The sequence below is a fragment of the Diaporthe citri genome (assembly GCF_014595645.1).
Source record: "Diaporthe citri strain NFHF-8-4 chromosome Unknown scaffold_11, whole genome shotgun sequence".
NCBI classification, from domain to species: Eukaryota; Fungi; Ascomycota; class Sordariomycetes; order Diaporthales; family Diaporthaceae; genus Diaporthe; species Diaporthe citri.
This window is the reverse complement of record NW_025064856.1, coordinates 1,228,998-1,251,161: the sequence shown is the minus strand read 5'-3', so window position 1 is coordinate 1,251,161 and position 22,164 is coordinate 1,228,998. Positions and strand designations below refer to the sequence as shown.

General features: G+C 53.0%; 8 protein-coding genes across 8 annotated transcripts; 5 read left to right on the top strand and 3 right to left on the bottom strand.

The window, feature by feature from the left end:
• Positions 1 to 885: 885 nt before the first annotated feature.
• On the top strand, positions 886 to 2,197 carry INS49_004147 (uncharacterized protein; the record flags this gene model as incomplete). Its single annotated transcript, XM_043164937.1, has 4 exons — positions 886 to 973; positions 1,035 to 1,921; positions 1,985 to 2,133; positions 2,191 to 2,197. 4 exons carry the CDS (start codon positions 886 to 888, stop codon positions 2,195 to 2,197), a joined length of 1,131 nt encoding a protein of 376 aa, XP_043018587.1.
• Positions 2,198 to 3,987: 1,790 nt separating this feature from the next.
• Positions 3,988 to 5,019, bottom strand: INS49_004146 (uncharacterized protein; the record flags this gene model as incomplete). The annotated part of the gene is made up of 3 exons (XM_043164936.1): positions 3,988 to 4,288; positions 4,357 to 4,590; positions 4,637 to 5,019. The coding sequence occupies 3 exons, from the start codon at positions 5,017 to 5,019 to the stop codon at positions 3,988 to 3,990; spliced, it is 918 nt and encodes a 305-aa protein (XP_043018586.1).
• A 1,026-nt stretch (positions 5,020 to 6,045) lies between these two features.
• Positions 6,046 to 10,419, top strand: INS49_004145 (uncharacterized protein; the record flags this gene model as incomplete). The annotated part of the gene is made up of 3 exons (XM_043164935.1): positions 6,046 to 6,421; positions 6,550 to 7,697; positions 10,084 to 10,419. The coding sequence occupies 3 exons, from the start codon at positions 6,046 to 6,048 to the stop codon at positions 10,417 to 10,419; spliced, it is 1,860 nt and encodes a 619-aa protein (XP_043018585.1).
• A 302-nt stretch (positions 10,420 to 10,721) lies between these two features.
• Positions 10,722 to 12,068, bottom strand: INS49_004144 (uncharacterized protein; the record flags this gene model as incomplete). The annotated part of the gene is made up of 1 exon (XM_043164934.1): positions 10,722 to 12,068. One exon carries the CDS (start codon positions 12,066 to 12,068, stop codon positions 10,722 to 10,724), a length of 1,347 nt encoding a protein of 448 aa, XP_043018584.1.
• A 2,079-nt stretch (positions 12,069 to 14,147) lies between these two features.
• INS49_004143 (uncharacterized protein) lies at positions 14,148 to 14,974 on the top strand (the record flags this gene model as incomplete). Its single annotated transcript, XM_043164933.1, has 2 exons — positions 14,148 to 14,901; positions 14,970 to 14,974. The coding sequence occupies 2 exons, from the start codon at positions 14,148 to 14,150 to the stop codon at positions 14,972 to 14,974; spliced, it is 759 nt and encodes a 252-aa protein (XP_043018583.1).
• Positions 14,975 to 15,267: 293 nt separating this feature from the next.
• INS49_004142 (uncharacterized protein) lies at positions 15,268 to 16,236 on the bottom strand (the record flags this gene model as incomplete). Its single annotated transcript, XM_043164932.1, has 1 exon — positions 15,268 to 16,236. One exon carries the CDS (start codon positions 16,234 to 16,236, stop codon positions 15,268 to 15,270), a length of 969 nt encoding a protein of 322 aa, XP_043018582.1.
• Positions 16,237 to 19,247: 3,011 nt separating this feature from the next.
• Positions 19,248 to 20,554, top strand: INS49_004141 (uncharacterized protein; the record flags this gene model as incomplete). Its single annotated transcript, XM_043164931.1, has 2 exons — positions 19,248 to 19,963; positions 20,026 to 20,554. 2 exons carry the CDS (start codon positions 19,248 to 19,250, stop codon positions 20,552 to 20,554), a joined length of 1,245 nt encoding a protein of 414 aa, XP_043018581.1.
• Positions 20,555 to 21,272: 718 nt separating this feature from the next.
• INS49_004140 (uncharacterized protein) lies at positions 21,273 to 22,072 on the top strand (the record flags this gene model as incomplete). The annotated part of the gene is made up of 2 exons (XM_043164930.1): positions 21,273 to 21,720; positions 21,813 to 22,072. The coding sequence occupies 2 exons, from the start codon at positions 21,273 to 21,275 to the stop codon at positions 22,070 to 22,072; spliced, it is 708 nt and encodes a 235-aa protein (XP_043018580.1).
• Positions 22,073 to 22,164: the final 92 nt, after the last annotated feature.

Here is a 22,164-nt window from a genome sequence, read left to right as displayed (position 1 = left end):
TCAATATCAGTACCCAAAGGAAGTTCAGCGACTCCAACGCACGTCCTTGCCTGCAACCACGACGATCAGAACTCGAGATCCCATCTGCTCTGCTCCAAGGGGTACTTGCCGGCTTCAATCGTGGAAAGAAGGCAACGTAGGCATCGTTTACCTCAGGAAAGTTTTTTTTAGGTTGGTGAGGTAAATGTTGACTTTGAGAATATTATCAAGACTTGAGCCTGCTGCCTCAAGCACGGCACTCAAGTTGAGCATAATTCGCTTCTGGATAGCGATTATCGAATGAGCGTCGAAACTTAGCGAGGCGGCTGGTCACAAACCGTTCTATCAGCAATAGACCCTTGAATGAGGGAACCCGTTTTAGGGTCTGTGGCGACCTGTCCGGAACAGGATACAAGATTGCCAAAGGTGAGGGCCTGAGACAAGAACGGCAGCGGTTTCGGCGTGTCGGGGGAGAAACTGCCTTAGCTGACATTGTGACAATGGAAGTCCAGACGAAGAAGCAAGAAACGTAGGGAAAGGCCAGTCATAGATTTTGAAAGTAGCACTCTTTTTTTTGTGCCTTCAATCTCTGGTGTAGTCTTTATTTGTAAGGAGGTTTTCTGGTCTCTTGTGGGGTTCGTGTTAGTCAACAATCCTTAGTCACTGCGACGTTACCGGCAGCCACGTAAGAATTGGCCAGTCATTGCCGGTGGCCCTTCTTATCTACACTATTCTCCATTCGGACGTCACCACAGGGAATGCGCTCGGTACTGTTCTACGTTCTCAAGATAAATTCAAGTACAACATCGCCGGAATTCATCCAGCGGCGCGGAAATAGATCAAACTCTTCAAGGCCTACCTAGTGTAACTTGCGCATTCGCGAACGCTCACAGCTATACATTCAAAATGATCTCCAAAACCAACCAGAGGTTGATCCTCAACCTGGACGACATCAAGGCGGCAGCGGCGGAAAAGCTTCCTACTAAAGCTAGAGGTAAGGTTGAGCATTCCCCGACGACCTGAAACGTTTTTCTGACAGTTTCCGTTACTGCCAGAGTTCTATGAAGCTGGCTCTGCAGACCAAGTCACGGTGACGGAGAATACGACGGCCTACGCGAAATATCGACTGCGGCCGCGAGTCCTTGTCGACGTGTCCAAGGCAGACACCTCAACAACGGTATTCGGCCAAAAGATATCATTTCCCCTCTGCGTATCGCCCGCCGGGATTCAGGCAATGGCACACCCCGACGGGGAGCTTGCGACGAGCCGGGCGTGTGCCAAGCGAGGTATCCACATGGGTGTCTCGACCTACTCTAACTACTCCGTCGAGGAGGTACGAGCAGCTGGGCTCGAAGCCGGCCCTCTGCAGCACGTGATGCAACTATATACGATGCAAGATCGCTCGGCCCAACTGCGAATCATCCGACGTGCCGAGGAAGCTGGTTGTGCCGCTATCCTGTTGACAGCCGACAGTCCAGTGCTCGGTGTACGGTACAACGAAAGCAGGAACAACTTTTTGATCCCGGAGGGTTTGGATTTGCCCATGCTAGGGATGCCGTCGGAGGCTATACATGCTCAGACTCATCACCACGAGGGGTTCACTGCTTTCGCCTCTGACTCACACTCGTGGGCGAGGGAGATCCCTTGGCTGCGAAGTGTGACCAAGCTGCAGATTTGGATCAAGGGCGTCCTGACGGGAGAAGACGTGCAGCTCGCGATCCAGTATGGCTGCGACGGTGTGCTTGTGAGTAATCATGGAGGCAGGCAGCTTGACCAGACGCCGGCCACCATCGATGTCATCCAGGAATGTGTGAAGGCCGCCAATGGAAGGATCGACGTTCACGTCGATGGTGGGGTTCGAAGTGGCACAGACATCTTCAAGGCTCTGGCTCTCGGTGCCAAGTGCGTGTGGATTGGTCGACCAGTGCTCTGGGGACTCGCGGTGAGTGGCATTTGTCTGTATCAACGAGGAGTAATAGTAGCTAACAAAGGTCATTTCTCCCAGTATGACGGACAATCAGGAGTCACCAAGACTCTTGATATTCTTCACGATGAATTCAGACAGTGCATGCAACTATGTGGCTGCAACAGTATCTCGGACATTACACCCTCCTCACTTGGAGTCGTCTCAAGCAGTGGGCCGCTTGCGAAATTGTGAGTCCTAAATCTTTTAGTCTGGTCGAGGCAGAAGAGAATACGGAGACACGCTAGACAATAAATTCAAAGCTTACGAAATGAAACGTTAATTGTCATCAACTCTCTTGATTGATCGTTTGGCCCTCAGAGGCTCATTGTACATTTCCCTCTCGTCTAATTCACAATCTCTTTATTCCGCCATATTCTCATGGTTGACCACAAGCATTGTTCTTTATCAAACTATCCAGTCATGTCTTTCAAGCCTATTTGGGATATTTGCCCTCACTTCTTCTATGCCTCTATAGGTGATGCTCTGCATTCAGCATTGACACACCAGTCTGCAACATTCCGATCGATGGCCATAGTCTCATGCCTTGGTAAACTCGGGCATGGTATTTTTGTCTGAACCTTTGGTACGATGGCAGCACCCGTGGCTAGGATGTCTGCACCAGAATCGGATAGTTCTGGATACTGAATAAACAGACTCGGATCTAGCTTAAAGCGCGGGACTCCATCATCCAATCCAAGCGATCTGAAGGCTCGACGTGCGTACGGAGGCTGGAACAAACTTTCGTCATTGGGGGCAGGCAGGGAGAATGGCAGGTGGCTGTCAGTGACTTCGGGAGCAAGTAGTTGCTCAGGGTCGAGGCCGGCATTCTGGGCAGTGTCATCCTCGATGTCGTCTGTTTCAAAGGCACACACCAAATCCCAAACGCGGATATAGGCACGGCCAGCCAGGCCAAGCACAAACTTATCCGCTTCTACCTCCGCCACGTAAGCGGTAGCAATGTCGCAGATTATCTGGTCCAAATACGGGTTCGCAGAGTGTAGAAGAATGAGCTTATCCCTGATGGTTAGAAATGGGCACCAGTCGATAACGGAAGGGCAGTCCTCGAGTAGCTGAAGTGCCGAAAGCCTATAGTTCGCATGCATTCTTGAGTAGATCACTCGGGATCGATTTATCTGCCACAGGAGAAGATCGGTGATGTTTTCCTGCTATTGAGTCGCCGTGTATCAGTCAAGTGCTGCAGGTCGGTTAAGACTATGGAAGTTTGACAACATGACGGTGGCAGAAAGGCGGAGGCCATCCCTGAGCCATGTTAATTCATGACACCACGAGCGAGATTGGAGCACGACTTACGGTGTCTCTATATCCGTTCGAATCTGGGTTACTTTGCGCCATTGCATCTTGAGGCAGCTTCTTATCATCCGCATGTGGTCGGAAAATGAAGATTTTTAATTGGCAAGACCTTGAATAATCTTGTCCGCCCTGGGACTCTGAGTCTGAAAGCTTGCAGGGCCCATCTGGTGCCCGTGCGTCCAAATGCCCGGTAGGCTCCTGAAATCCGGGAGACTACCCAGAAGGCCCACCTGTCTTGCAAAACCCAATCTTGGTCAGAGACGTGCCCTACAGTACGCTTGAGGCCGATTTCATCCCCCAAGGGGGCGGTCCTGTAATCGGGCGCGGATTTGTCGAGACAGCCGGCGAGCCCTCACTCCACAAACCTGGCATCGATGTGCGGTTTGAGATCTATTGGGATATTGAAGATGAAATGATCCACAACTTGGTCAGGGAGTGGTCGTGCTCCTTGGAAAAGTCTTCACACGACTGGATAAAGGCGCTTAATACTGGCGTTTGTAGAACACAAATGCCTGGATCATCATACGCGAAGGAGTTCACGACGCCTGATGGAATTTAGAATGCAGTGGCTTAGTGGGTAAACCGTGGGGTGCGTGTAGAGGGGAAAAGGGGGCTTTGAGGCTGCGAGATGCGACGGCTGCAAGTACGGAGGTGCATAGTGAAATTTCATTCAGGCGAAAAATCCAAATTCTAAAATTATAAAGAAGCGAAATCTTTCATAAACTAGTCTGTTACTCTTCCTCATTAGGCTTGACCCTTGTACTCAATACACCGTCCTTATAGCTCGACTTGATGTGTAGCCGCCCGCCTCCACACCCCTGCTCCTCGAGGTTCAAGTCCACATACCTGAGGTGCGGCAAGGCTCCAGAAGAGACATCGAGAATCTCGTAGAATTCGAGGAGATGCTTGGCCAATGTCTCCGTCGTGCCTCGCATGTCCTTCCATGTCCTCTCCGCCACGTGCACCCTTCGGTCCCGCGTTACATGGACTATAGAGGGGTCCCCTTGGATGTCGATGTCGAAGACTGGCTCTCTGAGGTCACGTCAGCACAAGGCACTCCACCAGCCCCAACCACTAGGATTGCAAAGTCATTTACTCACACATACACGCGACTTTTAACGTGATCGGCCCAATAAGGCAGCTCCTGTTCGTCGTCCGCGCGCGTGAAAAGTTGCAGGATCAACCGCTCAATCTTGTTGCCGAAGAAGCGGCTGACTATGCCAACAAGCTGCTCTGGAGAGTTGAATTCGCCCATCCTTCCAAATACCGTCAACGTGGTTGGTTCCGAGAGGACATGCTCAAGGGTCTCGGCCTTCGGGTCGCAGTGCACGTCTCTGAGGAGTATTGGCTCGTCACCGTCCTTGGGGGGGTCCTATCGACCCTAGTTCGCCGCGGTAGTACTTGAACAGTATATGTGGCACCAGCGCCACGCAGAACTCGGCGGCGCGGGCGCGGGCCTCGCGGCAGACGGCCGAGATGGGGAGGCAGTTCACGAAGGCTTCGAACTCGTCTTGCTCCAGGCGCATCTTGCGCCCGTCGTAGGGGTCACGGATGTGTACCTCGAGGCATGCGCGCGGCCTGCCGGGCTTCGAGCTATCGTGACCGACAAAGGCCTGGCGGCGGCGCGAGGACCAGGGGCTATAGGCCCGGGGCGGGAGGCTGTCCGCGATGTCCTTGACTTGGGCGGCGATGGCCTGCATCCAGATCATGGTCCTCAGCTCGGGGACGAGCTCTGGGAACGGCGTGAACGTGGTTGGCCCCATACTCGATGTATCCGGTTTGTCGTTTGATGTGAGGCAAGAGGATCACGTGGACTGGACGTTCGACGTGAGAACCTGATCTATTTGATCGCCCTCAATTTATACAGCGGCGTTGGTGGGCCGTGTGGGGCTGGTGCCTGTGGCACTGGCCGAAGTGCGGAGAAATCTACTCATAGTTTGACGGCAGGCTGAACCATCAGGCAATCATACTGTAATCCAACAAGATACATCGGCTTATTATTCAGGAACTTACCATTTCCCAACGACACCTACCAGCAAGTCAGGTGTACGGATTAGCTCTTTGCCTTAGCAACCTTACACATTGTACATAATATTCTCTTTGTCTTTAGTCATCGTCCCGCCTCCTTTTGATTCATGTCAACATGTCGATGGAGCTGTTCAAACAGCAAATCAGCCAACTAGTTTCTGGAATGGATCTATCGCGGCTGTCTGAAGCTCTCAATGGGTTTCTTGAGCCGTATGTGCATGCTCGAAGACACTTCAGTAACTCCGGTCGTTCCCTTTCCATATATCGAATGCATTTGACCATCTTGTGCACCTAAGCAGTTTCCCTTCAACATCCACGAGCCCACGTTCCATTCTACACATCAGGCTTTCCTCGTTACAATAATATTATGACCTTTCCAGAGACATTGAGAAAGGTCTGCTGAGTCGGTCATGCTGTGGAGACATGCGGGCATAAAGGCTCCGGCCTCTCACATAACCACTGCCATGCGATCTTTGTGGACGCAGACTTTCCCCAGGAATCTCTCACCACCACCATTAGAATACTCCAGGCAGCCATATTAATCTGCCTTTGCAGGGGTGTTGATTCGATCTTGCTATGCACGTCAGATCTGACTAATTTCCGGCCTGCGCTTGATTTCAGCTGATACCAGCTACATGTTTCCACCAAGTATCTACTTGTACATAAACAGCGTGTGGCACCTTGAATGCTGCGACAAGCCAACAGGCGTGTAACCTCATTTCTGCTCGAGGGCTTCGTTTGCCGAGTGCTGCGATTACATCATGGAGTCTGATTTGTTCGACGACCAGTCCACCGTCCACTACCCCAAGCTGGATGCTGATTCAGCTCAGATCCGTCTCATAGTGTTGGCACGCGGTGCGCTAGACTCCCCGATCCACTGCACTTATCGAGTGGTCAGCCTGGACGACGAAGCACTCTCGTACGAGACCCTCTCCTATGTTTGGAAGGACGAGGCCGGTACAGCGCCGATATGGGTCGAGGGCAAGGCGGCGTCGGTCACCCGGGGCCTCTTTGGGGCGCTGGAGCAGCTTCGGCTCGTGGACAGCGAAAGAACTCTCTGGATCGATGCGATCTGTATTAACCAGAGCAACTCAGCCGAGAAGACGCAGCAGGTGGACATGGTGTGTCGCATTTACAGTCAGTGCAGGCAGTGCAACATCTGGCTGGGTCCACTGGGCGAGATCTCGTTGGTGGATGCGAATCTTGCCATGGACACGATCGCTTGGATCGCTGGGACATGGTTGACACTCCCGCGTTCCTCCAAGACGCCCCCCGACGGCGTGGGGCGGCCGGAGCCTTCAATGCACTCCTCACAAGGCCGTGGTGGATGCGCATTTGGACAGTGCAGGAGGTCATCCTCCCCCCTCGGCGCTTCATATACTGGGGGCCCTGCAAGCTGCCCTGGGACCTGCTGGACCGCGCCTCCGAGGCCGTGATGGACGACACCCACATCAAGCCGCCGGCCGATCTACAGAAGTACGGACGCGACTTCTACGCCTCCGGGGCCCTGGGCCACCTGACGGCGCGGGTGCGAAGCATGCGCATCACTGTCGACGAGCACCCGCTGTACCTCTTCTGGCGTTGGCGATTCCGCCAGGCAACCGACCCCCGTGACAAGATATACGCGCTCCTGGGGATGCGCCGTGATGTGGAGCTGCCCAGCGTGCCGTCGTGCGACTATTCCGTCGACGTGAGGACGCTGTTCGGGCGCGTGACGGTGGACCTCATTAACATGTGCAACGACCTGAACCCCCTAATAGGCCGCAGGGGCGAGCCTTCAAACTTGGCGGACCTGCCCTCCTGGGTCGTGGACTGGTCTGGCAGCATCCCCGGCCAGGGACGCTCGGAGTTCTGGGCGCATCAGACGCGGTGGACAAGCCGTGATTACTGCGCCGATAAGGGCACATTTGGGGTGGGAGACGGGCTTCGGTTTGCCGACGAGCGGACACTGTTGTTGGCGGGATTATATGTGGACAAGATCGCTGTTGTCGAGCAGCGGCAGACATGGGGCCAGGGCCACGCCGAAGGATTTCACGAAATCCTACTGGGTGGAGCAGATCGATGGGGCGATCTCATAACGCGCTTTCAGCGATCGGGTGCTGCCACGGGCCATGCTGCTGAGCTGCCTGGCAACTGGATGCAGGCGTTCCTCGGGCTCATCACAGGGAGACTGGTCCCGGGGGACCCAGATGACGGCGACCAATATCCAGATGACTGGACCATGGATATGTTGCGGGATCAGGCATTATTTATAACACAAGGTGGGAAATTTGGGCTGGGACCGCTGAATGCCCGCCCAGGACAGCAGCTGTGGATCGTCGGTGGGTGCAAGCTCCCCGTGATTCTGGACACGTGGCCGAGCGGCATCATTGGGGAGGTGGTGGATGAGGAAAGCTGCAGGGACTTCACATGGGTGAGCGAATGCTTTGTGTACGGTATAATGAAGGGAGAGGCCGTTGAGGGCCATGGAGACGAGCAGGTTGATATCAGACTGCATTGAACCCCTACCCAAGTAGGACTTGCCGTGTTCACTGTTTCCTAGTCAACTCCGTGCCTTGGTGCTCGCTATTCCGCTCGAATGACGGGGAAGACCTTTTGGGCCCGGTGATCGTCGACTAGTTGTTATAAGTTGCCAACGCAGTGCCAAAGATAGGTGAGCTTTCTCGCATGCGTGCCTGAATGGCCAGCAGAATGTATAGCTACGGTTAGCGTGAGACCATGTAAACGAGGCCCGAATTTCGCATTCAGAAGATTGGATGGCTTTCTCGGTTTGGAAACACAAAGATAGCAATATCCACACTCTATACCGCCGAGGACTTGAAAGTAGTGGCGGCGTCCCTTGTGTTCTTGATCCGCTGGGAAATAGAGCTCGAAGATAGGCCCTTCGGTCGGCGTTCCAGGGCCTCAGGTGCGACTTCTTCGGCAAGCTTCAACGCGTATCGTGTATTGTTGATGGCATGCCAACAAGACCCTGCGGGTGTGGAGGCACTTTTCAACATTCCAGCCAGTCTCTTTTATGTATCCCATCTGTATGGCTGACACTCGTTCGTCGCGTCACAATTCGTGGCGTCTACTTTGATTCGATAGCACTAGCTGGGCATTCAAAGGCCTTTCGGGCCTTCGGATGGCTGTAGGGATTGCAGAGGATGTGGATAAGCCTCCCTCCATCCACCAAAACAACTGGCTGTCTTCAATGCATGGCTCCAGTGTGTCAAGTTGATCGCACATGATCGCACATGACGGTTTCTCGTCGATCATTCTAGCCTAGGTCATGTGTACTCTGCGTGCTTGCCAGCCCACAACAATCAGCTAGCCAAGCTCATGGCCAATGTGAAATAAAATAGAAGTCAATATCCATGGCACTCCAACGCCCAGGCAGAATGGGATTGCTGTTAAAAGGGACCGTGATAAAAACAGTTCAGGATCGGGAGGCCATGAGAGAAGCCCAGGCGACCAAAGGACCGTGATAAAAACAGTTCAGGATCGGGAGGCCATGAGAGAAGCCCAGGCGACCTGCCACTTTTTAATACAGGATCCTAAGGGCCTGAAGGCATATGTGAGATCCTCGAATAGAAGATATCATCATGGTCTGATGCTAACTCCTGTGTCGTAGGCCAGGCCAGGAACTTTTGGCAGCAGCAGCATTAGTGGCCAGGGCGTCGAAGTATTCCGCCTAGACCTGCAGGCCATCCCTAATAATAGCTGGTAGTGCCAGAGCCGCTTGCCTTGTAGAGGCAAGTCAGCAGACTAAACCTTCTCAGCCCCTTTGCGAAGTAGTATCGGGGGATGTGATCACTCCAAAGACCCACCCCGTTGGAGTCCGTCCTTAGGCTAACATCGCCCCACACTCCGTCGATCCTCCGCAGCGCATCAAGCAAAGTGTTAGAATTAGCATTCCTGAACTCAGGACTCGCCTTCATCACTGGTCGTCTGGAGGAAATCGGTCGACATCAGGGCTGCTGACGTACCCTGGATGTTTCGGGCCCTGTTGCCTGGTAAGCATCTAGTCTCTAGGTGGCCAGCTCTGAAATTCCTACAATGGTAGAATTAAACGTGATGCAATGGAATGACGACAGAGGGCACGTTCTGAACTTCTGCTGGTTATTTGTGGTACCCTCCTGGTCGTTGAAACGTAGACACTGCCTTTCAGGCGGCCGTTACCCCAGACCCGGTTTCTCGCCATCGCGCGCAGGCGGCCAGCTCGTCAGGCCGCTGCGGTCGGAGGTTCTAGTACACGTAATCAGCCACATACTAAGACACTAAGTATTGAGCTAAAGTGTATCCTCCAAGCCCGAAGGCGTCGGCGGCTTCTGCCGCTCGGCGCCGGAGGATGGGCTCTGCCTCCTTGTCAGATTCTGACTTCTGGCCGGGATTCGGGCCCCATCCGCTGTTAATCATTCACGCTCCGTCGGCCGCCTGCCCATACGAATAGCATCAGGACGTTCTGCGACCGCACAGCATGAGGCTATCACGCATCTCCTCAAACCATTCCTGGACTTCTGAGGTCTGTCAGCTTACTTGGTAGACCTGCCCTGAAACTGAACGCCATGGTGAAGGAAGCATCACACCGTTCCTAAACTCCTCCCCGGGTCCCCGGAATCGATCGTGATGGCGTCAGGGCAGGTCAGTTTGGTCAGGAGAGGAAGAATCATGTTCAAAAATTCGACTGCCTTTACTCTATAAAATGAGCTCGAGTTCCCAGACTCAATGCTGTTTAATTCATCCTCATAATCAACAACTACTTCTCTTTCCAACCTTCAGCTCTTCTCAGATTCTTCAGGTACGCCGGCGTACTATAGACGACAGTCACTTTCGCAACACTTTACAACTCATCTAATTTCAACCCATCCTCAACCGTCAAAATGGTTATGTGCTCGTGCGGCCGTGACTCCTCTGACTTCGCCGGATCCTACCGCGAGCAGATCAGCTGCCCCAAGCTCTCCGGCCAGAAGTGCCCCCGCTGCACCTTCGTCAGAGGCGTGTGGGCCAAGTGCTGCACCACCGGCAAATGCGACGGGCGTGGCAACGAGCTATGCCATACCTGCGGTGGCAGCGGCAAGAGGGCCGGCAACCTGGTCCTCTGCAGCAAGCGCCATGACAAGAAGGAGGGCAAGATGGACAGGAGGAGGAGGTAAATGAGTTCGGCTTCCGGCAGTCGATTCTCCAGTGCCGGGGTGGCGGTGGCGGAGTTTGGGGGGGGGGGTTATCATTTGAATCTCTGCAGGACAGAGCAGCACTGGGCGGCGTCTGACTGAGATGCTGTCAGGCATCACAGGTGGCAGATCTCCACACAATGAGATCGGGCGGATAGACTTTAGGGTACACACAAATAAACCAACTCTGAGAGTTAACACAATTTCTCGTATGGCGAATGTTACTGCCTGCCAGGAGCCTCACATATGCTTCCTCACATACAGACGCACGCAAAAAGCCTCCCTCAGCGAGCCTCCCCCAAGCCCTCGTCAACTGATGCGCTGAAATGTGGTCCGAAGTCAGGCGCGGCTAGCACGTCTGGCGACTCTGTGTCTATGCTCTGACGCATCCTCGTTGACTCGCGTAGAGATTGGAGCACAGATTTCTCAGATCCCTCCTCGACGACGAACGCGTACCCTTGATGAAGCTGCTGGAGGTGTACAACCATTTTGGAGGCTGTATCATCCATAGCACCCAGTTCAATGGGAGCGGGTTTGCGCGTCGTACCCCCATCGCGTTGATCCTCGTGCCACAGCGTGTGAAAGAACAGCACCAAGCCGCTGTGTTTCCAAATGGGCTGGGTCTCCCTCAGCCTCTGGCTGTCATACAAGACGAAAATAAATATGAGTCCAGTCCATAGAACAAGAAACATATGCAGAGTCAACCAAGGCCAGTAGACCTGTATACAGACTGCAGACCGCGTGACGGTCCCCACCGCCCTACCAGACTCCGTATTATACGCGTTCATGCCAGTCATCCTCATGCGGGATGTGATAGCCAGACTTAGCTTCTCGAATGCGGCAGATACACTCTCCAGGCTGGCATTTCCTTGGTTGAATAGCGGCTTATACCACCATGCATCAAAACAGACGATCCAGTCATCATCAGTACCCCACTCATCGACTCTGCACGATGTCTGGAAGATATCATGCAGGTACTGGAAGATGCCCCAACCGAAGTGCTCGTCGATGCCGAAGGTACACTCCAGTGGCACTTCCACTGACTCGTTGTTGACTATGAGCTTTGTGAAGTTGCGACCCGGAGGATGCGCCGCCTGGGAAAGGTTTGAGGTGATGTACATCTGGCCGTCCAGAAAGCAAGGATCCCTAATAATTCTGTAGGACAAATCGTCGAATACATCCGACTCGTCGGCAGGGACCATGTCTTTGTTAACCGAGATAGTCTTTTCTTCCAGCGCTCCATTGCGGATGATTGACGCATAATTCCTGACACAGATGTCCATAGAACAATTTGCAGCCACAAGACCAACTTTACTCTGCAAGCCTGGGAAACGCGAATAGTACGAGCAGTCGACCTTGTCATACCGGTCCGAGGAGTCCAAATAGCTGGCTGGTAATGAGCAGTTCGCCCAAGTAAATGACATGAACGTGATGTTTGTTGACGGTGAGTAGTCGGCTCTGTCGCCTTCTTTATTGGGTGCTTGGATGTTCAAAAATGGGTACCAACCATCTTTGAACATGAAATTGAAATCACTACCGTCTCGGATGGCCAGGTAAGATGGGTCGGTGAGAGAAAAGTTGTAAGCCCAGTAGTGCTCCGCGAATTCCTCGTGAACTATGTGTGTCGCCATTATGTGGTCACTGATATCTTCACAAGAGCTGCAAATCGCCAGAGATGAATAGGCTATCGGACTTCCATCGGGACTGCAGAAATCGCAATTCCCAGTGGAACAAGCGACCGGTATATGGTTAGCTTGGTCCAAGGATCCCACAATCCCTTCGAGCACGGCAATGCTCATCTGCGGGCTGACCTGGGCGGCGACACGCGAGGATCAGACTCTGTAAGTGCCGATATCGGTGAGGTAGCTGAGGTATTCGGCGACTGGAACAGAGGCCGAATCGTTATGGGAAGGTAGTTCACACGCAAAGGTCCGTATTGTCTGTTGAGTGAATGGCCCTATGACAGCAGAGAGGACAAATACAAGGGCGCTGCACACTGCAGTGCAACATATCTTTTGAAATTTGATTCAGCGGGTCGCCATATCATAACCCTTTGGATCGGGGCTAAGCACTCACGACTTCCGTGGACGGAGCAGCAGGTTCGTTGAACCCATCAGTCCTCGTGAAGCCTCATCGAAGCGAACGATGTTTATCAGAGGTCGTGGACGATGAAACCAAGACCACTTGTATTGACTGATTGCTAATTGGGCGGGTAGATTAGCTTTGGTCTTTCAAAGAGTCAGTTAGGGTGAGGATAGAATAGGAAACCAACCCTCAGCTGCGACCAGGAGCAACTGGGCTCTTAGTATCGTTGACAAGGTCGCCACTACTGTGTTCAGGTTGATCCAATATGGCCAGTCCGGCTGCTCCTTGCCATCAAAGCGATATAATACCCCCACGATGGCGGCAAGAAATAGCAGAGATATCACGATGGCGAGACCCTCCAGCCACCAGGACACTAATAGTGAAGGGGATCGAGCACTCCGGGGAGAGCCAAAGTTTTCTTCGTCATTGCCCTTTACTTGATGGTCTGAGTCTTCCGCTGATACTGTTGAGGTTTCTATCAAGCTCTGCCCTTCCAACGGCGTGGTGTCGCTCGGCATCATGAACTGATGGGCCTCAAGTATCGGTTGTTATACAATAAGTAGAGTGTCATGAACGGTCTATTGCGTCCGATGTGAAACCTTGTGGGAGACTCAAGGCCATTAAATGTGAAGATACAGGACTCAGCTTAGCAAGTTCAGCGTGGCTGGTGGGACGCCACGCACAGCACCGGAGACACCAAGCCGAGCTCAGCTATGTGTTAGCCCCCGATCTGACATGCATATACGAAAGGTAACACAAAGGGCTGCAAGGGAAGCCAATTGCTTGCACTGGATATATCTATATACATCATTAATTGGGGGCTTTTTGTTGAATCCAGGAAGCCCTATGGGGCTCAAACCATGCTCAGAGGGCATGGGTGCATCCATTTTCCTCTGTTCTAGTCTTTCGATAATAGAAAACACCAGTTTGTCTTTTAATGCGCGCATGGCTGATGATTACTCGAGCAAAGGGCACTGCATGCAGACTGGAGATAATTCCGATTGGTATCGATCTTTAGCCCCCCAATCAGGCATCTGACGCTTGTGTTCCATTGTCACTCAACATCTTGGAAAACACCCTGGATGGGCAGTTAGAGAACCAAAAGTACTCGTCTTGAATTCCGATACGCTCTGCTTTGAGATGTTATGGACCTCTTGTTTCGGGACCTGTAACAAGTACGAATCGTTTCCTCGAAACAACCAGAGGCGCTCTGTATGGCTGTGCAATGTCGGCATAGTTGACAGCTGCAATTATCGACATGGTCCATTAAGCCTACCAATGAGATGGAATCGACGCCTCAATATCCAATATTTCACATGGATATTTGTGATTCAAAAGTCTCCGAAAGATCTCGCTACGCTACAAGGGGCACCCTGGAATGTCAAAGCCACCGCTAAGACTTAATGACAGCATCACTCTATCTGGATTGCACTGGCATGCGCTGCTGAAAACCGCAATCCAGTTTATTTGATCTCACACACCTTGGGTGGATTTTGGTTCACCAATCACTCTGTGCATCTCGCTCTCACTCCTATTATTGGAAACTCATCTATACTGTGCTCGACCTTTTCTTGTTCAAGTTGATGATCTCTTCTTCCTGTCGACTTCGGTTCAGCCGGCGAGCCATGTCATCACTAGAGGATCTGCGCGAGCAATGGAACCATCTCTACCGAACCCACTTACCGAACCTCGCCAAAGCCAAAGATGCCGCACAGCCGAAGTGGCCGGTCCAGCTGGACCACTGCTTCGCGCGAATAATCCTTGACAACGCCGTCGGCAAGGATAGACCGTGGAACCAGGTTTTGAAAAGCCCAGCATACAAGAATATGAGCCGGGAGCAGTTGGGCTCAGCTATTGCGTTAGGTGAGAAGCTATCAAAAGGCGAAGAGGATCTTGTAGCGCTAGACGAGAGAAGCCTTTTCTTGCGGGGCAAGAAGAGCAAGACAAAGACAGAGACCGCAGTTTCACAGAAGAAGAGGAAGAGTGATCTTGATGATGAGGACAATCATCACCCCAAGAAGAAAGCAACAAGTCGCAAAGTCTCCTCTTACTTCCAGCCAGCTGCCAGGACGGAGTCAGAGAAAGTCAAAGACAGGAGCCACGAGAGCAAGACGGCTGACTATGCTTCGTCCGAAGTTGTCGAGCTCATCAACTCTTCGTCCGACCTCACTCCCTTCCGGAAACGCACCCTGGCCCTCCTCACGCAAGTCCCGCGTGGCCGCTACACAACCTACCAGGCACTGGCGGATCACAGCAGCTCGACGTCACACAAGTCATCCGCAAGAGCAGTCGGCAGCGCGATGCGAAACAATCCTTTCGCCCCTGCGGTGCCATGTCATCGAGTCCTCGCGAGTAACGGCACGATAGGCGGATTTGGCGGTGAGTGGGGTGAGGGTGGACGGCATGCTTCCGAGAAGCGAAGTTTGTTGAGGGAAGAACATGTCAAGTTTGACGGCAGAGGAAGAGCAGTCGGGGAACCATTCCGAGGATTTCGGTAGTGCCCTGTCAGGTGGGCTCGGATTGGTGGAGCCTTGCCTATGGCTGCATCTCGCTCTTGGGGGTGTTTCACCACTTGGGAACCTGCATAGTGGCGGCACGCGTATGACTGCAGGCAGACTGCAAGGCCTTTTGGGTGGTCAGACTCATCATCCCCCGCGCTCTATATATATGTATGCATATTGCATTCCGCCCATCTATATTCTAGTTCTATATGCCGTGGTTCTTCCCCTTGCATTAGGGCAAACTTCAAGCAACTATGACTTCAACGTCTCTTAGCTCCGTCACAGAGCCCTTGATTCCGGAAACTTCTTCATCCGATAAGGTGATTCCAAACCAAGTCTTGAGTGCGCTAATCCGTTCAGCCTCAGTAGAGCATTTTTGGACAACCTCCGTCTTGCCGCCCGTGTTCCTCTTCACAACGCCGTTGACCAGCATAACCTTGCCAGCAATCTTACCATCTCCGGTCTTTTCGTCTTGACCCAGCAGGAACTTGACAATCATGATGGTGAAATTCTGGAAGGTACCCGCCTGGCTGGTGAAATAGTTGACCACATTGAAATCAACCTCGAGGAACTCCGTGTCGTTGAAAACGTAAAACGAGTTCCAGGGCTTGGCAGCGGAGTTCCGGTACTGGTAGACCCAGAACTCCTGCCTCTTTGAGCCCGGGACGCGCTCACGTGCGAAGCGGACCTCCTGTGACCCGAGGTTCTTGGTGATCGGGCCAACCTTCAACGGCATCGGCGCAGTTGGCCCGTCGCCGCCGAATGCGACGTCGCAAACGTACTTGTCGCACTCCTCCCCGTCCAGCTCGACAATCAGGGCCATGTGCGTCATGCCGACGTAGTCGCCCTTTGGTATGCCGTCCTCCCGCAGCCGGATCCTTACTCCGGTTGGGTATGCTTCATAACCAAGGCTTCGAAGGACGTGCATGAAGAAGAGGGACCCTTCCATGCAATACCCACCGCGGTTGCGCCCATTTTCAACAAATTTGGTGAACAGGGTTTGGGGGTTTAGATCGACGGTCTTGTGTTGGGAGTAATGCAGAGACAAATTCTCATACGGGACTGCAGCGATTTGGTGGATGTGCAATGCTGTCAGTAGCGATAGGTCGCGAGGCACACCATCCTGCCGATACTTTTGAGGCAGCTGGATGTGGTCGAAGTATTTCGACAGCTGGTGTCTGCTGAAAGTCGCGCTTTCTACCGCAGAGCCCATATTGATTCTGAAAATGTAGGGAAAAGAGAACGAAAAGACCAATTAGGGGTACAAATGCCTATTCAGTTTCGCCTACGGGCTTTTCGAAGTCCGAGGCTGTGAATACTTATTAAGTGCCTTCGAGTGACTCACTGCTAGTGAGGCCGGGAATTGTGTGATTTGAGTCATGGGGCGTTCCTCCCGGGTCTTCGCCTTACTAATTGCGGCTGGCTCCCGAAATTGTCCGATAATTAAGATTAAAACATGATCCTTTACCCCAGATTTAAGGGAGGAATGGAAGGACTTTGCGATCTATTGTATTTTGACACAACAAAAATCCATTGCGTGGGCGCGTGTTGGCAGTGTGCGAGCTGAGACAGAAATGTCGTGATTCAGGGCTATTTACAACTCTCGGGCCAGTCAACAATTGCCTGTGATTTTTATGGGCTTCGGACCCATGGCCGTGATACAACACAATTGGTCATCTTCAACTCTATCCCCTGGATTGACTGCAAGGCATCTGTTGTTGACGCGCGTGGAAGATGCCGGCCCGACACCGGCTTGAGCAGACTACTCGTGACTCTTCCGCTAGCTCGCGCGCTCTATAGCCTAATCGTGGAAGGAGGTGTGAGCCACGAGAACTTCTCAAAGAAGAATACAAATCGTGTCGTGGCGTGTTCCTATCTTAGCTGCTCTGCGTAGACACAAAGCCATGGAGATCACCCGGGCCGCTGCATGTTCACTAGCCTGGAGATGCTGTCAAGTCTAGCCAGGAGCACAGGCAGTCCAAGCAAGATAAGAAGCGTGTTATCTGCGGATCCTTTGCTCCGAACCATCGCATCCTCATAGCTGCTACTCTTTCTGAAGTAATATAGTGAGTCTCTGCTTCGGTAAGAAGGACTGGCGCAGCGGTCAGAAATGTGCTGAAGGACACTGCAACATCACATCTCAATACGCGGAAGCCAGATTGCAACGCATTATAACAAATAAAAGTGTAGCCTCCTATGCTAGCAATTTAGTCATGTGGATGAGTGCATTACCCATGGACGTGACTTCGGTCCTCTCCAACCATCAAGAATCGAGGTCGTCATGCAGCATGTATGACCACTCCCCGCTTCATCATCGGTGTACTCAGTTTAGCCAGCAGTCGTCAATTACAAAGCTGTGGACAAGAAAGGTCGTACTCACGGCGAGTGCCGTGCAGATCAGACTGACTGCCAAGAAAAGTGTGGCTTCGGTGCGACCGGCAACCGTATGGGCACCGCCTACTGTGTGCTAGGCATGTGATGGATGCAACCAAGCTGCAGCCTTAGAAACCCCTAATGACCGTTACAGAACTTCCCAGGAATCTGGGTTACAAATTGCAAATCAAGGGACGTCCAAAGTCGGCAGTAGGTCGAGTAGACACGGAATGCAGCCCCCTTCTAGACTGCTGATGCTGTTCTGGGCGGCCTAGTTGCTACATTGTAGACTTCAACCATGACAGTGCATCGCGAGAAAAACAAAAATGCATGAATCGCAGCTCACATAACAAAAGGCCCTCTTGGTGCTGGACTAATCCCGCTAACATGGCTGGCGTCACCAGAGTTCATTGTTATGGCAAGACAAGATCGAGATCGCGCGCGGCCGACCGGTTCGCCCAGACGTCAAGCCCCAGTGGCAGATGAAGGTTTCCTCGGATTCTCCCGTACGCTCATCGAATCGTTTGTGGTGCACAGGCAGTGCCGTCCGATCTCCGCGCCGTCGCCCAAACCCGCTTCGTCCGCGAGGCCGAACCATAGGCAGGATTGACAGCCGGCTGCGCGCGCTTTGACAGGCAAGCATGCGCTTAGTGGTGCACGAGTTGGGGTGGCAGGCCGATAGCGTTGCCACCTAAGCTCGACGGGGCAGTTCCTTCGATTGTGGTCATGACGACTTGTCGTGTTTGTGACATTTTGCCGTGTGCCTGGGCCCCTCCCTTTTTTGCTGGGCTGGATGTTGTGTTAGTCTGTTCGCTTGGTAGCAATCAGGTTCCATATGCAGACAATATGGCCGCCATCAAGACGCCGGGCCAGCTCTGAAAGCAGTCGGTGGATGCAACGTTAACAAAGTTGCAACTGCACAGGGCCCCTTGTTTGAAGCTTATTTAACCCGGATAAAATGGAAGCTTCGATAGGAGAAGCACATATGCTTCCATTGTCAGAGGTGCCTGCAACGGTCCAGACGTGCAGAGTCGCAGCTGAAGTATAAGCCAGCTCTTGCAGGCCCCCGGCCCGGACGACGTCGCCTTTGGGTTTGTTTGGAGCCTAGGCCGCGACGATCCATTTGCTGGGGCGACCCACGTCCCCCCGCGCTACCCACATAGTGACATAGCCCAGACTGCTGGACCGGCGCCCACAGGTCCTGTTTCAGTCGAGGGCTGCACTGCTACCTCGCTGCTTCTCAGCCGGGGGTGCTTGACATGCACGAGCGAAACGGCTAAGGCAGAGAGGGGGGGAAGGAACCCTTGCCCCGAGCGGCAGCTGAGAGTTGACAAGCGAGTGGGAGGGGCGAGAGAACGGCCGCTATTCCTTTCCCAGACTGGGAATTTCGTTGCGCGAGTGCCGGCTAATCCTCTTTCCTTGCTTAGACCGGTCTGTAGTTGAGTGGCATGTGCTCCTGGTGGCGCTGGCGTGCGTGTGAACGAGTGCCAGCGACTGTGTGTGTGACTGGTAGCAGCGCATGAGCAGGTGGCTTTCGGTTCTTGCGGAGAGTGGCAGCTCTTAAAACCTGCAGATCCTCCTCTTTGCCTGCATGCATGCACGCTTTCCTTGCTTTTAAATCTCCGGCTCTCGACATCGTTTCCTATTCCCGACTCTTGTCCCAAGGATTGTTAAATTAATCTCCCCCCGTCCCCCAGCAGCTTGCAGGGGCAGTAATCCTCCTGCCACTTTGGGCCCTTCCTTCTTTTCGCGGAGAATTTCTCATATTACCGGAGACCTCCTCGGCACCTCCCGAGCAGGCCCAGTCTCTGATATTTCGGTCTCCATGGTGTTCTTTTCACCACCACCGTGATGTCGTCGGTATTTGATCTTCTCGGAGAGGAGGATAATTTGAACGAGCCGGAGCCGATATTGAATCGACTGCCAGCCGTCTATGGCATGATATTTTCGTTCCTGATCCTATCGACACTCTGTGCCATCTGGCGGCTCTGGATCCGCCTCTTCGTCACCCGCACACCTGGTTGGGATGATGTTTTCGTCGTGCTGGCCGTGCTGTGCAATATCGGCCAGGCTGTGGGTTTATATCTAGCGAGCGAGCGTGGCTTGGGTCAACACTTCCTTTTGCTCGGCCTCGATGGTATGCAGGAGTTTATTCGAACCTTTTACATCGCAAACGGGACGTATCCCATGTGCAGCACCTTCATCAAGCTCGCCCTTTTGTTTCAGTATTTGCGCCTTTTCGGCAAGGGGACCAGACTACGGATAGTCACAGTCATCACGATAATCGTTGTCTGTTCCTGGGGATTTGCTTTCACCTTCATGTCATGGGTGCCATGCGTGCCCATCCGGGGGTACTGGGACTGGAATATCCCAGACTCTCAAGTCACACGGTACGGGTTTGGTTCGCATGACGCCGACACTTTTGTGGCCACCTACCTGACTCACGCCGCAACCAACGTCGCGCTCGATCTGGTCATTTTCACGATTCCCATTCCTCTGTACTTTGAGAAGGGTGTCCAAACAAGAACACGGTGGGCGCTGTGCGGCCTGTTCGTGCTCGGGGCAATGTGAGTAATCAGCCTGACTGTGTGTGCCTCACCCCGGCCCAGCAGCTCTGACAAAATGACAGTGTCAATGTTTGTTCCATCTGTCGGCTCGTTTCTATGGTGAATAATCGGGCGGCGACTTTCCCCACCCTGGATCCATCTTGGTACGCGTGCGTCCCAGCCGTATTGTCGGTACTCGAGGTGAATTTGGCGACGATCTGTGCGTCACTGCCAGTGTTCTGGCCCGTCATAAAGGAGAACCTGGGCAGGATCCTGGTGACCCGGGAAGTCGATGTCACGCGCGAGACGCGCGACTTCAGTACTATTAACAACACTTGGGAGGACAGCGACATGTTCGCGCTGGAGGTGGTACCCTCCAACCTGAAGCCACACCTTGACCAGAGATACATGTTGTCGCATATCGATCCGCTCCAGGAGGAGAAGCCGACAACGACAACTGTCATGGCTGCGGGCCAGCAGGCCAACGGTGGTGCTAGGGGGAACAGATCGCTTGATCTGGGCATGAATTTTACTTCGAGCTTGTCCGGTCTCGGGTTGCACAGGCCAGTTGTGGAGAAGAGGGAAAGCAAGGAAATTTTGTTGAATTCATGACAGCCTGAACACGAAAACTGAGTATAGAAAAACAATTAAGCAACCAAATAAGACATGTTCATACTAAATCAGTATTCCCCAAGGCAGCAGTAAGTATGTGTGATTAATGCTCAGCAAAATGTGGAAGTGGATTGGCTTCGGTTAAGAGCGACAAAAAGTCCCGACATAATTGTTCCGGCTTACCCTCGCCGGCACAATTTGAGCAAGGGATCCTAGACAGAACTGCTTATGCCAGAGGTGCACAAAGTCGATGCCTGGATATTTATCAAGTGCCTAGCTCTGTCAGACGTGAGACCGGAAACTAACACCTGTCCACAGCAGTCGGCTTACGGCGCAATTCCTGCTAAAGAGTCCAGGGTCATGGGGTCGCAAAATTGCACCCCGTGGGGGAGTAGCCCAATCACTACCCCTGCACAAGTTTTGTTCCGCGGATAAGACATGGCACAGCAGCGGGATAGGATCAACGTCTTCAAGGCGCCATCAGGCTGCAGTTTTTCTTTTCTGACCGCTTCGTGAAAATTGATCCTTTTGACTTCACTCCTAGCGTGAGAAGTATATAACATCAATTCGTAATTGTCTGCAATTTTAATACATGGCGTCTTGGCCATCCTCTAGCCTAGCAAGGACGACAAAACCCAGCGGCCACGAATTCCACCCTTGAAAGTTCTGAGCTGCTCCAATATCTCATTGCAGATCACCCTCCCAGCCCACCATCGCCATGCCTGACTACGTCATCCAAGGCTGCACAGTCCAGGATGCCGCAGACGTAGCCCGCAACAACATGTCGTCCTTTTGGGAGGACCAGAACTGGCGCATCGTCTGGAAGCACTCGACCCTGCCTCGCGTCATCGAGGCGTGCACCGCCCGCTCGCCCCGGAACCTCCTCAAGGACCGGGCGCTCCTCCGCCACTTCAAGGCCGTCGACCCGGAGACGGGCAAGTTCCTCGGCTACGCCCGCTGGAAGCTGCCACCCGGATACAACCTGCAAGAGGACGGCAGCCCCACCTGGCCGGAGGGCCAGACCCCGGACGTCACGCCCGAGGAGAGGGCGAAGATCGAGGAGGTTGCGGATGCGGCGGTCTGGAACCCTGATGACGAGGGGGATGACCTTGATGCGCCCATCACGAGGAGGAAGATCGAGTACTTGGCGAGAAAGGAGTACCTCAGTAAGATGGCATTTCATTTGCTCTCTTTGTTTTCTGCCTGTCATCCAATCTCCATAAAACTTATATCACGCTAATGCTTCTCCGGTCGACAGTGCTCGACTTCTTTGCGGTGCACCCTGAGAACCAAGGAAAAGGCGTGGGGACGGCACTTCTCAGGCATGGAATCGAGAAGGCCAGAGAGATGAATATGGATATCTTCGTCCTGGGAATGGTCGGGGGTTGGTCGATCTACAAGCGCATGGGTTTCAAGTTGATGGAGACCGTGGTCCAGGATGCCACGCGTTACGGTGGTAACGACAATTATGCATTTCAGTTCCTGGAGTACGAGATCAGGAATAAGGATCAGAAGTAGGGTCACAGCACCCACATGGCGTTCTGGAATTTGGCAACTTTAAATTCGATAGGAAACGACGACTCTTAGCGTAGCGCATGTGGCTTGGTAAT